General features: G+C 41.7%; 1 protein-coding gene across 1 annotated transcript; it reads right to left on the bottom strand.

The window, feature by feature from the left end:
* Positions 1-7,989: 7,989 nt before the first annotated feature.
* LOC140369216 (heparan sulfate glucosamine 3-O-sulfotransferase 2-like) lies at positions 7,990-15,158 on the bottom strand. The gene is made up of 2 exons (XM_072456489.1): positions 14,642-15,158; positions 7,990-9,174 (listed from the first exon to the last, which is right to left on the bottom strand). Exons 1-2 carry the CDS (start codon positions 15,067-15,069, stop codon positions 8,556-8,558), a joined length of 1,047 nt encoding a protein of 348 aa, XP_072312590.1. The 5' UTR covers positions 15,070-15,158; the 3' UTR covers positions 7,990-8,555.
* Between the last annotated feature and the right edge of the window lie 349 nt (positions 15,159-15,507).

Genomic DNA, 15,507 nt, shown 5'->3' with positions numbered 1-15,507 from the left:
CTAGTTGATACATATATATATATATATTTTTTACATTTCTATGCGATACACTGAATTAGATGAGTGCAAAACTGAAGTGATACAATATGTACTGTCAATGATGATTAATATATAATGATTTAGCTTTTATTTAATCAGCAAAAGCCGTACAATGTGTGCCTGAGGGGTTTGATCACTGCACACGTTCAGAGATCCCAGTTCTGCCCTGTCTAATGACGACTAAACAAGTTACCAACTGTCTCAAACTAAATTAAAACAAAAAAATGAGTGTGTGGCACTGGCATTTCCACAACAGTCTGCCAGATTAAGCATCACATTTAGTCATCACAACTTTGTAGCCAGCCGTATAACTTGATTGTATTATGTTCAAGTTGTGTGCCCATCACTGAGGTCATATTTCTCTCTTTCCTAACAGCCTCCTATAAAAATGTTGGGAAGCTGGTTTCTCAACTGTTTCATTTTGTCATTTTGTCACGTAATCCCGAAGTCACCGGCTCCTCGACCCGCAGCGGGAGAATGCGGGGTACAACATAAACTAATAACAAATCTTCAAGGGTTTTTTCATCTCTTGTACGAGAAAAGTTCATTTCATTTCAAGGCTTTGAGGAATTAGTTCGGTGCGATTTGGCCTTTTCAGTTCTTTATGGGGGAGAAAAAAATCTATACTCACTATAGGTGACACAAATATATCCATGTAGTCTTGTAGCGTCTTCTCCAAAGACGTGGAAGACAAACATGAGCAATATTCACACTCCTGTCCTCGTGTGAATAACTGTAACCTTAACAGAACATCCAGTGTCGTCCAGAGAAACAATGAAGTGTCAAATATTTAGAGTTTATCAATAACTCATCTGTTACTAATAGCACTATTACTCAAGTTTAATTTTTTTTTATGTGTAGCTTACAACCAAACCTATTGATACTTCCTAAATGTGTTATCTATAGATACCGTTGAGGTAAAATATCAAGAAGGCTGTAGCTAATCAGATTTACTTAAAATTGTGAATAAAACGTTACTTACTTAATTGTGTTTTTGTTTTCACTTACACATTTTTAATATTCTTAACTCATTTGCACTGATACAACATTTCTTGCTTTATGTTCACAAAAAGCAGTACACTTATTTGTATTTATTAACTTGAATAAAAGTACTCCAATAACTTCTTCTTTTGATACATCCACAAAACTTTGCATAGCCAATACTATGGCATTTGAATATCAGAGTGCCCTAACCCTGAAGCATGTATTATCAAGATATTCACTTAAGTTTAACAAATACCAATTAAGCCTGACAAGCTGCGGTCCAAATTGGTCACTCAGCGTGGAAACACCCGTGGGTTTGGCCATTTGCATGCTCTTGCATCGCTTTTGAAGAAGAAGACAAAATGAATTAAAGCCGCAAGCGGCATCCAACGGCCCTCGCGGGCCGCCGGCCTTCCGACTCTGCGCTTTCGACTTGATAAAGATGGCGCCCTTATTGTGTTGAATTAAAAAAGAATTTGACAGACGGCGACACAATTGACATGGCAAATCCAGTGCAAATGAACACAAATGTCGGTCAAATGTGCGGGTCCGCCGCACAGAGACCGTGACACTTGGAATAAAAATATGGATAAGTTTTGATGCTCCGCTTGTGTAGATGATTTTCCCCAAATATGAGCTTGATCGAGCTATTGCCCTTAGAGGAGTTTGTTAAAGTGTGAAGCGTAAATGTGAACATTTCAGAGATTTCGCTGTTTTCCCATTTCTGACATATATTTGCAGGTCCGCCACACAGAGACCGTAGCACTTAGAATCAAAATATGGATAAGTTTTGATGCCCCGCTTGTGTAGATGATATTCTCCAAATATGAGTTTGATCGGACAATCGCCCTAGGAGGAGTTTGTTAAAGTGTGAAGCGTAAAAATGTGGTGATTTGAGCGATTCTACGATTTTCCCATAAGGACAACATGGGATGTTTCTGTCATCGCTACGGTTACGCCGTACAAAATATGACTTTGGCCCTCATACTTTTATGATCAGGATGGCAAATTAGAATTTTGTTCAAAATATCATGTCATTTGGAAAAACTCTATTGTTTATAGGCCACTCTGAAGGCCAAATAGTCAGAATTCTGGGAAACGTTTGCGGCTCCGTTGCACAGAGACCGTAAAAGCTATCCTTAAAATTTTGATAACTTTAGATGCACCACTTGTCTAGAGGACGTACACCGATTTTGAGGTCGGTGGGCAAAACGCACTAGGAGGAGTTCGTTAAAGTGTGAAACAGAAAAATGTGGATATTCGAGAGATTTAGCGGTTTTCCCATAGGGATAACATGGGAGGTTTATGTCATCGCTACGACTACGCCGTAAAAATTAAGGCATTTGTCTGATTGGCTTTTTTGATCGGGACGCCAAAATAGAATTTTGGGTAAAGTTTAGAAAATTTTGGTAAAACTAATTTTTGACCTTCAATGTTAATTTAAAGGTCACTCTGTAGGGGGCGCTATCGCGCCCATTTCAATTTTGTCATCATAAACTGGTCCAAACTAGAAAGTTGAACAACTGATTCAAATTTGGTCCTAATCGGACCTGTTTTGATCAAATGGGAACAATTTTTAGATCTGCAATATCCCAAAATAAGTTGTCCAACTTTGCGGCTGCGCCGCACACAGACCGTAAGAGGTATCTGAAAAAATTGGATAACTTTAGATGCCCCACTTGTTCAGAGGACGTCCGCCGATTTTGAAGTTGGTGGGCAAAACGCCCTAGGAGGAGTTCGTCAAAGTTTGACGTGAACAAAATGGCTAACACAGCGTGTTTTCATTTTCAAAGGAAGATGGCGGCCATAGGGTAGGTCTGGGGGCGTGGCCACAATAATATTAGTTTTTTGTCCTCACAAGAGGAATGCGTGTTCCGAATTTCGTAGCTTTACGACAAAGTTGACCTCGGGGCGTCTCCCATAGGCGCAATGTATTTTGACTTTTGTCGGTGGCGCTGTCGCGCCATTTTTTTAGAAAAAAAAAAATGGCCCAGAAAAAACAAAAATTTTCGCCGATTCTGAATTTTGGGCAAAGTTTGGTGAGTTTTTGAGCATGTTCAGGGGGTCAAATTAGAGCTCAAAGCGATGAAGAACAAGAAAAATAATAATAATATTTTTAGCAAAAACAATATAGCCGTTTCCACTATAACAACAAATGATACATCGTTTGAAAGCTCTAAGCCTTCCCGATGCCGTCATGGGGTGGAATCATCATAACGAGCGCTTACGCGCTCGTCACTCCCTATTCCGTCGGGATGCCCCGCCCACTCCCCATAGACTTCCATTGATTTGAGCAGATACAAGCATGATCCATGCCTGCGGCATGGATTTTCGCGTACGGGACGATGCCAGGAGGGTTTTTGGAGGAATGCAGCGCTTCGCGCTGCTGTTGTCAACAATGAGTGAATGGGCTACGCCCATTCACTCATTGTTGACTATTTCTGTCATAGCAGGAGTAAGTATGCATGATCCATGCCTTCGGCATGGGCTAGCTCACTGTACTTGCCAGGGGCGACGGGGTACCAAACATGCGGGCTGCGCCCGCATGTTTGGTCAGACAGTTGCAACGCTGCCTTCGGCAGCGTTGCGGGAGCAATAGGCCCTCCGCCCTGCTGGGGCTCGGGCCTAATAAATAATTATAATTTAAACAAGCCGGTGTATATAACATAAGAAAAAGGAAAAGGCAAGATTTGACCTGGAAGCATGTCTCCTGAGGGCCGTTCAGTAGCTGGCTCCTAATCAGACTGGCTGGGGCTCTGTACTGGGGGCCCGCTCTTCTCCAGCCCCGCAGCCTAATTAGGACCCATGTGTACCGACGCCGACAAGCTGCCTCTCACCGCGCCGTACGTGCCGAGAGACGCACGCTCCTCACCTGGATATGCAGCCTTAAGTAACGTGTGTGTGTTAGAGGTGTGTGTGTGTGTGTTAGAGGTGTGTGTGTGTGTGTGTGTGTTAGAGGTGTGTGTGTGTGTGTGTCCAATAAGGAAGAGCAGGCACAGTGCGATGACAAGAAGGGGCACGGCGAGGTGGCGGTGCCTCGCGCAGCCAGAACGCCCCCAGCCCGAGGTCGCAGCGGTTTAATGAACAAGAAGAGGAGAGTGGAACGAGGCAACGGGGAGGAAGAGGAGGAAGAGGAGACGTCTGGGCTGAGAGAGGAGACGGGCCGGTTAAACATTGTGGCCATTTATAGCCCAAATGATAACAGAAATGAGGCAAAAGTTTTAGACCTGTGACACAAATGGGAGAAGTAGACTACGACTGCAATTGCTCTTACAGCCGACTGCAGCCAACTACTTCTCCTGTTATGTTAGGCTTGGCAAGGTTTGGGAATCATTTACAAATAAGAAGGAAGAAAAAATTAAATAGCAACATCCGTAAAAGTTTTTTGTTTTTTTTTACCATGTTAAATAGTAAATCGTCGCCTAATGACGTTCTTGAATGGCAGAAGTACTACATGCACTTTCATTATTAAGCTCAGTAGTGGAAGAAGTACTCTAAATGAAGGTGGTGTCTAAATGAAGCTAGAACTTTGTCTTTTTGTCTACGTTATATGATGCCAAAGTGGCATTGGGCGGCATCAACAGATTTTGTCAGTATAAATCCTTTTTTAGGGAAAAAGAACAAAAACAAAATTCTGATACACAAAAGCAATAAATATAAAGCTTACAAATAAAAGGACCCATAATAAAGTAAATGTTGATTCATTTGAAAAAAAAAATTACACATACTTCCACCAGGTGTATACAACATATATATTTATATATTTGCACGTGAATTGCAGTACATGGCATGTTTTGTAAATGCTTTGACCAAAAAGGATAATTTTGCGGATACTGTTTCGCCATTCGGGCACATATTTGAGCAGATATTTGCTCTAAATGAATCATCTGGCTGTTTTGATGAGTTCCTTCTGATTACAGAGATACAGGGTATGTTGATAATATGGCGTGGTGGGCGTGGTGGGCGTGGTGGGTGTGGTGGGTGTGGCAGTGGGCGGATCTGGGGCCCTGTAAGTGAGCAAAAACATACTTAAGTAAATGTTTAAGTAGCACTCAAAAAAACATTGAAGTACCCATTTAAAAATGTACTCTTGGGTTAAAAAGTGTTTCAGACAGATTTTTGGCGACTTTGATAAATAATTGTGCTGATTTTGTTCAACAGGATCAATTCCAATCAACTGAAATGTAATCAGTTTCACGCACATATTTTTGTTTGTTCAAAGCCTTCACTTGGGCTCAAAACCTTTAGTCAGAATGTCACAATGAACATGCTAAAAATGTACTTTCTACTTTTCAGACCAGTTCAAAGAGTAGAAAGTATGTAAGATTACAGCTCTCAAATGTCAGGAAGTAAAATCAAACATTATCCACCGTAACAACGACTTCAGAAAGTAAAGATACATTAACATTTTACTTAAGTATTGTAAAGTATTTTCTTACTGCACTAAAGAGTTTGCATAAAAACAAAAACAAAAAACCCCGATTGCAAACCATTTCCTCGTCCAAACTGTATCCATGTTTAGCTTTACTAAACTAAACGACTTCAACGAATGCATGCAGTTATTTTCCACTTCCTCTTTCTGCATTCTGGTGTCAAACTCGAGGTAGATAAAAGTATCGACTTGAGAGGTATGCAGATCAGACAGAGAAGCGTGTCCTACATCTGACTATGGTTATTAATGAAGTGATGGAGTAAAAAAAATAAGAAAAATACAGCTCCCTCGGGTCAGGACGTACACTGTATTAGACCTGAAACCGCTGAATCAGTGCTGAACTCACTCAGCCCTAACTTTATTTGTTTATGTGTTTTTTTGCTGATGTTGATTTATGTAGTTACTGTGTATAAAGTGTGTGAGTGTGGGCTAAGCGCTTAAGCTAAAGAAATGTAAATACGTATAGCCTATTATGTCCGTCAGGAGAAAGTATATTTCTGTTTTTAGTATTATGTATAGGAATGTGGTGCTTGTCAATAGGTTTTGCATAAGCAGGTTACATTAGTTTAGAGCAGGGGGGCCTATCTTTTATCCTAATAAATGTATATGTATTAGCGTACAGAGGGCCAAACCTTGCATTTAACTTTATTTGCAAAGAAATTATGAAATGATGAACTTAATGTCTTTTAGTAACATGTTTTCAGGGGAATAGACTTGATTTGGTCGTCTCCTTAGCAATTACTGCCTGTCGTTTCAGCACAAAATGTAATCAAATGGATCCTCCTGATAAATCTCAGCACCCCTTTGCGTGCCAAACGTGTAGCACCCCTGGTTCAGAGTAATAAACCCAGACAAAGCTCATTCTGAGTCTGAAGTATGATGGCTCCAGGAAGGAATAATTATGTGTAACTTTTGTAACTAGTTATTTAGTTATTTCGTAAACACTGGTATTGCATTATTTTACTGCAATTAGATATGTCACAGTATCAAATTTGGGTCACGATTATTGTGCAAAGAAATATCACAATTTTACAAGTTTTTTAATGATAGTTGAATCCTTCATTCTCTTTCAGTCACATTGTCACTAGCCTAAAAAAAATCAAACTTTCTGAATGAAATAGTAATGATATTGTGATATTGTGATAAAAAGCACTTTATATTTAGTTGTACTTTTTTGTTGCATGGATTGAAATGAAATGACTTATATTTGCTCCTGACGATTCTGATGATTGTTTTTTAGTTCTTACTATTATATTTTGTGACCTGAATGCTCATGATTATTGATTAACCGAATAATCTTAACACCCCTTACTTCAAGTACCACCTCTTAAAATATTAGATTAAACTTGGACGAACCTTGTCAAAACTGAAATAAATAAATAATAATAATAATCACTTAACATGAATAAAAACGTATAAAAAACCCTTGATGAAACATTAGACTCTGAGTCCCACCGGTGGATCTCACGCCACAGTTTGAGAACAACAATAATCAAACTCTCATTACTTTACTTTACCATTATTATTAGTAGTATTATTTGTCTTGTGCCAGCTATTTTTGTTATCATTATTATACTTTATCTTTATTTTTATTTTCTTCCCTCCATTCCCTATTAAGATATGAGAAGACCAGTTTACAGGAGTTTTGTTAATAAGAGTTTTTGTTTTTGATCATAAGAGTTCTTCTATTAAGAGTTTTGTTTTAAACTTCCTATAAGTTATCTGTCCTTTCCTCCTGTTTCTACTGCGTTGTAACACCAAAATTTCCCCATGTGTGGACAAAAATAAAGGCATATCTTATCTTATTGCTATTAGAATGTCAAAATAAAGTACCAAAATAATGCTTTGTTTTACTGTTAAATTTACTTCAAACTTCTGTGCTTCAGTTCCAGCTATAGTTGTCACAGAATAAAAGTCTAGACAAAACAATGCCGAGTATAAAATTGTTTTCCGACCCTTTTGTACCTGTTCATTTGCAGCACAGTACAAAGCAGACACAGATGCTGCTCCTGCTTTAGCATTCAGCGCTCGCTTCCAAACGCCAAAGTTCTGACTGCAATCATGTGACCCAGCAGTCCCAGAATGTGTTTGATAACCTGCCACCGCGCGCCGTTCCCTCCTTTGTCTTTGAATTTGTGATTGAAATTCCTCACACCTACATCCACTCATCCTCCTACAGCCAGCAGCGCTCCAGCTCACAACGTGCCCCACAGAAGGCAATACAAGCTCAAAGGGGGTGTTTTCACTGGCAAAAAACACAACCAAATCCAAAAATCGTAATGAAATGGCATGCACATTATGGCTAGCAAAGCGCTCCACGGCGCCAACTTTCAAATGTTTTGGTTTGTTGGAGTGAGTAAACTTCGATTGAAATCCAAAAAAAGGATTTGATGGAGACAAAAGACCAAAGATGCATTTTACTATTCTTCTCTGAAGCTTATTTTATACACTTATGGCATGTGTAATTACTTATTACTTAAGGTATTACTGTGAATGCAAATCCCCCCAAAAGGACAAAATAACCAAAGAACAAGTTGTTAATTGTGCTTCTGTTTGTTTAATGGCAGTAATTAACAAGCATTGGACTGCAACCAAAATGAAAAGTTCTGAGAGTGCCCAGAGAAGTGCGTATAGCTCCATGCTTTAAAAGTGATGTGAACATATAGAAGTGATATTCTCATCATCAGTATGGCTTTGCATTTCAGATGGGCTAGCAGTAGCACAGTGTGCGGCTTAAATCTGCTCTCCCCTCAGACTTCATTGACATTTTCCAAGGTCTTGCTTTCAAGCATTGCCTTGATTAGTGCAGCAGGTTTTTAAGAGGAACTAATCCCACTAGTCCCTGCGAAACTCCCCTTTTTATACAGAAACCAGTCAGCAAATAGAGACTCCCGTCAGCAGAAATATACAGTAGAAGAGAGGAAATATTAAGAGGCTCAAGCTGAACTGATGGCTCTATTTAGCTACACAGCAGCTGCTGATGCTGACCAACACTGACCAGTTCCCTCTTTTAATGGTCACAAATAATAGCTGCTGCAAAGTGCTTAGAACTATCTTTTCCGTCTGCCAGCATTCGCTCTGAATCATCCATTAAAAAATACTACTCCCACTTAAAGTCATGCCCCACCATTTCATAAAAGCGTACGTTGTAGGGTCTGTAGAAGTCTCGGAGCTGCTCAATGGCGTCTCGGTCGATTTGGACATGCGTTCTGCCCTTTGACTTGCCCAGGCAGCGTGGGGAGCCGCTGCTCTCTGGCTTTTTCAGACAAGGGAAGCCTTTGGTGCGGTTAAAGTAGAAGTGTTTGTCTGTCACAATACGCTTCAGACCCAGGAAGTCCTGTACTCGTGCCAGTTCTCCTGCTGGGTCTGTGATAAGACGCTCTCCACTCACAAAGTGGATCTGAGCCAGAGGGAAGAAGCGCAGCCAGTTGTCCAGGTGCAGCGCGTACAGGCCGATGCGGATTGCGTTCCAAGACGTGTCCACGATCCCCAGAGTCTGGTTTCTGAAGGCTAGATCCTGGAAGCTGGGCAGGTCTGGGGTTTTGGTCAAAGTCTGTGTGTAGTCAGATATTGCACGAGTGACTGGATCTCGGACCACCACAATGAGCCGCGTGTCCCGGGACATGGTGGAGATCCTCTGAGGAGTCTCTTTGGTCACAAAGTAACTGGGAGTCTTCTCCATGGTGATCTGGGAGTCCAGGGTGCGCGGCATCAGACCCCTGAGGGAGACAACAACAGTCAGACATTCTCACAGTGGTGTTTCATCTCTCCGACTCAGTGAACTGCTTCAATTACTCTAAAGTTCAATAGATTTATTAGACTTCAAGTCCTTGCATTTGCTCTTTAAAAATACAGTCCTATATAGGGCAGGATTACACAGGTGAGTTAATAAAACAGTGTCTGACACTGCCCCAGCTCTGAGGATGTAAATGATAATAGGAGGGGTGGTAGTGGTCCAGTGTCACTGGAGACTTGTGGGAGACAGCTCCTGCACGGATCAGGATAATAAATCACCACCAATACAAACACTGACTCTGAAAGTAGGCCACTGTGGTCTGCAGTGACATCGGACCAGCTCGACCACAGAAATAACTTTAAATGTTGACAAAACCAATTTAGAAGAGGGTCACAACTGAATGACGTGTTGCCTTACTTTATATTCTCCCCCAATCAAGGGCATGTAGATCAGGAAAAGTTAAAGTCTGAAACTATAAGACTATACAAACACCTCGTTTCCTTTTTCTTCTTTAGTTGTTGTTGCATGATAGTGACTCTAATTGAAGTGTTTTGGGACATTGCTGACAGGTTTATGATGGAGCAGAGGCAGAGAGTTAAATACTTCTAGTGTGTGTGGAGGAGGCACGAGTGGTACCTGACCTTTAGTGGGCTCGCTGACAGCTGACACTCACTGAGGTTAATAGGCCCTGGCTCACGCCGCACAGAGAAAAGGCCAATTAGGGCCGATGCATGTGCCCCGTCATTACTGTAGTGTACTGGAGAGAAGTGCAGAGTACTGCAGAGTACTGCAGAGTACTGTGGTGTTCTGTAGAGTACTGCAGAGTACTGCAGAGTACTGTGGTGTTCTGTAGAGTACTGCAGAGTACTGTGGTGTTCTGTAGAGTACTGCAGAGTACTGTTGAGAACTGCAGAGTACTGCAGAGTACTGTGGTGTTCTATAGAGTGCTGCAGAGTACTGTGGTGTTCTGTAGAGTACTGCAGAGTACTGTGGTGTTCTATAGAGTACTGCAGAGTACTGTGGTGTTCTATAGAGTGCTGCAGAGTACTGTGGTGTTCTGTAGAGTACTGCAGAGTACTGTGGTGTTCTATAGAGTGCTGCAGAGTACTGTGGTGTTCTATAGAGTGCTGCAGAGTACTGTGGTGTTCTGTAGAGTACTGCAGAGTACTGTAGAGTAGTGTGGTGTACAGTAGAGTACTGCAGAGTACTGTGGTGTTCTATAGAGTGCTGCAGAGTACTGTGGTGTTCTGTAGAGTGCTGCAGAGTACTGTGGTGTACAGTAGAGTACTGCAGAGTACTGTAGAGTAGTGTGGTGTTCCGTAGAGTACTGCAGAGTTAGTACTGTAGAGTAGTGTGGTGTACAGTAGAGTACTGCAGAGTACTGTGGTGTTCTATAGAGTGCTGCAGAGTACTGTGGTGTACAGTAGAGTACTGCAGAGTACTGTAGAGTAGTGTGGTGTTCCGTAGAGTACTGCAGAGTTAGTACTGTAGAGTAGTGTGGTGTACAGTAGAGTACTGCAGAGTACTGTGGTGTACAGTAGAGTACTGCAGAGTACTGTAGAGTAGTGTGGTGTTCTGTAGAGTACTGCAGAGTTAGTACTGTAGAGTAGTGTGGTGTACAGTAGAGTACTGCAGAGTACTGTGGTGTACAGTAGAGTACTGCAGAGTACTGTAGAGTAGTGTGGTGTACAGTAGAGTACTGCAGAGTACTGTAGAGTAGTGTGGTGTTCTGTAGAGTACTGCAGAGTTAGTACGGTAGAGTAGTGTGGTGTACAGTACAGGACAAAACATGGGGAATCTGCGTTTCAGTTTTATGCAGCTAAAATCTGGAACAGTCTTCCTGAAGATGTGGGACAGGCTTCTACTCTGACAATGTTCAAATCTAAGCTAAAAACAGTTTTGTTTAGCTGCGCATATGACTGAAAGGATTTTTTCTTTGCTCTCTTCTCTTTTGTTTGTGATTTTATTAGTTTAGAAAATCAGTTGGATTGATAATTTTTAATTTAGTTAATTTTATTGTATTTCTTTGTGATTTGAATGCATTTTTCCTGCTGTGAAGCACTTTGAATTGCCTTGTGTATGAAATGTGCTCTACAAATAAACTTGCCTTGCCTTGCCTTACAGTAGAGTACTGCAGAGTACTGTAGAGTAGTGTGGTGTTCTGTAGAGTACTGCAGAGTTAGTACTGTAGAGTAGTGTGGTGTTCTGTAGAGTACTGCAGAGTTAGTACTGTAGAGTAGTGTGGTGTTCTGTAGAGTACTGCAGAGTTAGTACTGTAGAGTAGTGTGGTGTTCTGTAGAGTACTGCAGAGTTAGTACTGTAGAGTAGTGTGGTGTTCTGTAGAGTACTGCAGAGTTAGTACTGTAGAGTAGTGTGGTGTTCTGTAGAGTACTGCAGAGTTAGTACTGTAGAGTAGTGTGGTGTACAGTAGAGTACTGTAGAGTACTATGGTGTACTGTGGTGTACTGTAGAGTACTATGGTGTACTGTGGTGTACTGTAGAGTACTATGGTGTACTGTGGTGTATTGTAGAGTACTATGGTGTACTGTGGTGTACTGTAGAATGCTATGGTGTACTGTGGTGTACTGTGGTGTACTGTGGTGTATTGTAGAGTACTATGGTGTACTGTGGTGTACTGTGGTGTACTGTAGAGTACTATGGTGTACTGTGGTGTACTGTAGAGTGCTATGGTGTACTGTGGTGTATTGTAGAGTACTATGGTGTACTGTGGTGTACTGTGGTGTACTGTAGAGTACTATGGTGTACTGTGATGTACTGTAGAGTACTATGGTGTACTGTGGTGTACTGTAGAGTACTATGGTGTACTGTGGTGTACTGTAGAGTGTTATGGTGTACTGTGGTGTACTGTAGAGTACTATGGTGTACTGTGGTGTACTGTAGAGTACTATGGTGTACTGTGGTGTACTGTAGAGTACTATGGTGTACTGTGGTGTACTGTAGAGTACTATAGAGTACTATGGTTTACTGTGGTGTATTGTAGAGTACTATGGTGTACTGTGGTGTACTGTAGAGTGCTATGGTGTACTGTGGTGTATTGTAGAGTACTATGGTGTACTGTGGTGTACTGTAGTGTATATTTTTTGGCACACAATCAACCAAAATATTACCAACTTTTAGAGTAGAAAGTGGTATATAATGTAGTAAATTGGCTGCCATTGTGTCTGGTTCTTGACAATAGTGAGCGACTGTTTTACGTTTTTTTGGAGCAGAACTTTGCCCATGGACACTCCAAAATGTGACGTTTATTTCAAGGCACGCCTGGCAATCCTCAAGGCAAACTAGAGTTCCCTGGCACAAATACTACTACAGTAGTATACAAGTGCCTCTGTGTGCAGGAAGATATGTGAGCAGTCAATAGATTTCAATGACTTTAAGACTTTAAGAATTAAATATTATATACAGCAGGCATGTCCAAACTACGGCCCAGGGGCCTTCAGACCAATTTTTGTTGGCTCTCCTGCTAAGTTGGTCCAGACAACAAAAATGAGCACTTTTCACTGTGAAATTGGAAAAAAATGCAAGTATTTTGATGTCATACTAACCTAATATTAATGCTCCAAGCCTTATTAAAGGTTTGGAGGTTCATCGAAACAATGTCAAATGCAACATTTCGACGTTGTCGGGTTGTTTGTGGCCCTCGGTGAAAAGGTTTGGACACCTCTGATGTACAGTGTGTGGTTAATACAGAAACTATTTGGATGTTTTTCATTTATTTTCTTTTTTAACAAAGAAATATCGAGACAGTAACATTTATATATTATTTATTTATTTTTGAACTATATAACGTTGAATGGTTTAATAATACAAATTTAGTATCCCATCCATCCATCCATCCATCCATCCATTTTCTACCGCTTGTTCCCTTTTGGGGTCGCGGGTGACTGGAGCCTATCCCAGTTACTTCGGGCCTTAGGCGGGGTACATCCTGGACAGTGACCAACTTGTCGCAGAATTTAGTATCCCGATAACGATGTTCGAATATTATGTTAATCCAATAAAAAATGTGATAAAACATGTTTTTTAATGTATTTGTTCATTTTTAATTATCAGATGTAAATGTCTGTAAAATGTAAAATGTCTGTAAAATGTCAAATCACAAAACTGTTAAATAATCACCTGCAGCACCGGTCCTCGGCATTCAAATTTTGCATATCTTCACAACCACATTTGTGATATTATCCACATTTTGATATATTGCACCGCTATAAAAACGCTGCATACTAAGTTTCAGAATACGAGCTGAAGTGTAAACAACAACAACAACAACCACAGCCATGGGGCCCAGCAGCTGCATGTCCCTCCACACCGCTCACTGAAGGCTTCCAAATCTGATTTCACTTCCAAATGTGATGAATTGCCCAACATAAAAAGGCACTTCCACTGGTCGGCCAATATCAGCAGAACTCGGGACTCAGTATGAGAAAATATGAAGCTGAGAAAGCCATCCGGAGAGTATATGAGAAGACGGTGGTCCTGCAGCGGGCTCATGGGGGGCTGTGAGTGTGAATCAGACAGCTCAGCGGGGGACAGACAGCAGTTTGTCAGCTCCACACATAACTCTACTCTCAACCCATTTGTTGTCATTTCGTTAAGAACATTAGCAAACACAGTCGTGATCAAAGCAACCGCTATCAGAGAAAAAAACAAGCATCAGAAAGTAAATGAGCAACGCTCTGGGTAATGTCCAACCCAGAGTTCCATCAAAATATGTTAATTACGAGATAAAATGGAGTGTGAACTGGGATGGCGCTGTTATGTAATTGTGCTAAACAGCAAAGGCCCATGTCAGTTTTGTCCATCTAACGTTTGAACACCAATATTGTGATTATTTACACTGGTGTCTATGGAGGAGGAGGATAAAATGACTTATTTATTTATTTTTTATTTATTTTTTGTCCATATGTTGTTAAGATGTCCTTGAACAAATATCCAATAAGTCAATTTCAGGCCTATTGCATGTGTAATTGATGTTTTAAATTACTTTTCTGCAACCTGAGTCAAAAATGTGGACGTGTCACTCACTTCAAAGGTGAAAAAAGGTGTGAAAATCTGCTGCCGGGACACGTTTGCCAGGCCGCAGTGTCGTGAATTCAGTTTACTGCATGGCCTTCACACTCTCCTCTCCTGTCTAACATAGTCTACGGCAACAAAATCTTGAAATTTAAAAAAAAAAAAAAACTATCAAAAGGCAAATACTATAATGATGTTTCCATGGTATAAAATGAATGCATAGATAAATGAATGTGTCTCTCTTGCCATGTGTTCCCTAATGCCTTTTACGGTGAATTCAAACTTTTATTATACCAGTTATTCAAGTCAATATTGATTTTTCATAAATAGAGCATCATAACTTCTTGGAGGAATCAAAGAGTCTTCTGAAGTAATCACCTCTTGCCACATACGTGCAGTGAAAGTGTGTCCGTTCTCACCTGTACCACTCCAGACCCCTGTCATAGTTCCTGTCAAAGAAGTGCGTCTCCGTCCCGGCCGCGCGCACGTCCGGGTGGATCCTGATAAACTCCAGCACCGCTCTGGTCCCCCCTTTCTTCACCCCCACGATGATCGCTCTGGGCAACTTTTTGTTCCCAAACTTCATGCTGCTCAGAGGCGGACTGGGAGTGTGGTTCCTGGCCGTGTGGAGTCGCGCTGGATGCGTCTGCGCGCTCCTCGGTCCCTTGGTCTGCAGGTGCGCGCAGCCCGGAGTGGGTCCATCGGCCGCCTTCTGCGTGAGGCTCTCCGCGGGGAACAGGACGCAGTAGCACACGTACGTGAAGAAGATGGAGAAGAAGCAGAGGGACGTTCTCGTGAGCCGGTGCGAGAAGGGGACGAGTCGAGCGAAGAGGAGCGCCCATGCCATGTCTTAAGACGCATGGTTTCTCAGCGTCTGCCCGGGCTCTTTAAACAGAAAGACTGCTGGAGATCAACTTTTCCTCTCGTCCCTTCAGACTCTTCCCCGGACCCGGCGCGCTCTGCCGGGGTCATCCTCCTCCTCGCGCACACCGCAAGAGGCTCGTGTCCGGTGCGCGCTTTGGAAACTTGTGCGGACTGTCGGCTCCGAGCGCGCGGGCGCTAGCAAAAGCGTTCAGCCGAGTGACGTCACGGCCGCGAGATACAAAGTGTTGATGAGGAGAGATTCTACTGTGGAAAAAAAACACGATCTCACGCAGTTTTATCTGATTTTATTGGAGTGAAATGAATGGCGGGTTTGTCAAGAAGAGCTAGAAGCATAACGAAAGCGCAAATCAATGTTAAGGCGTAAATGTTCTCTTGACAATGAGTGAATGTACCTGAAAAA

This window comes from Eucyclogobius newberryi, unplaced genomic scaffold, assembly GCF_026437365.1.
Source record: "Eucyclogobius newberryi isolate DKJ021-1_F unplaced genomic scaffold, fEucNew1.0.hap1 SCAF_20, whole genome shotgun sequence".
In the NCBI taxonomy this organism is placed as follows: domain Eukaryota; kingdom Metazoa; phylum Chordata; class Actinopteri; order Gobiiformes; family Gobiidae; genus Eucyclogobius; species Eucyclogobius newberryi.
This window is presented reverse-complemented; position numbering and strand designations above follow the sequence as displayed.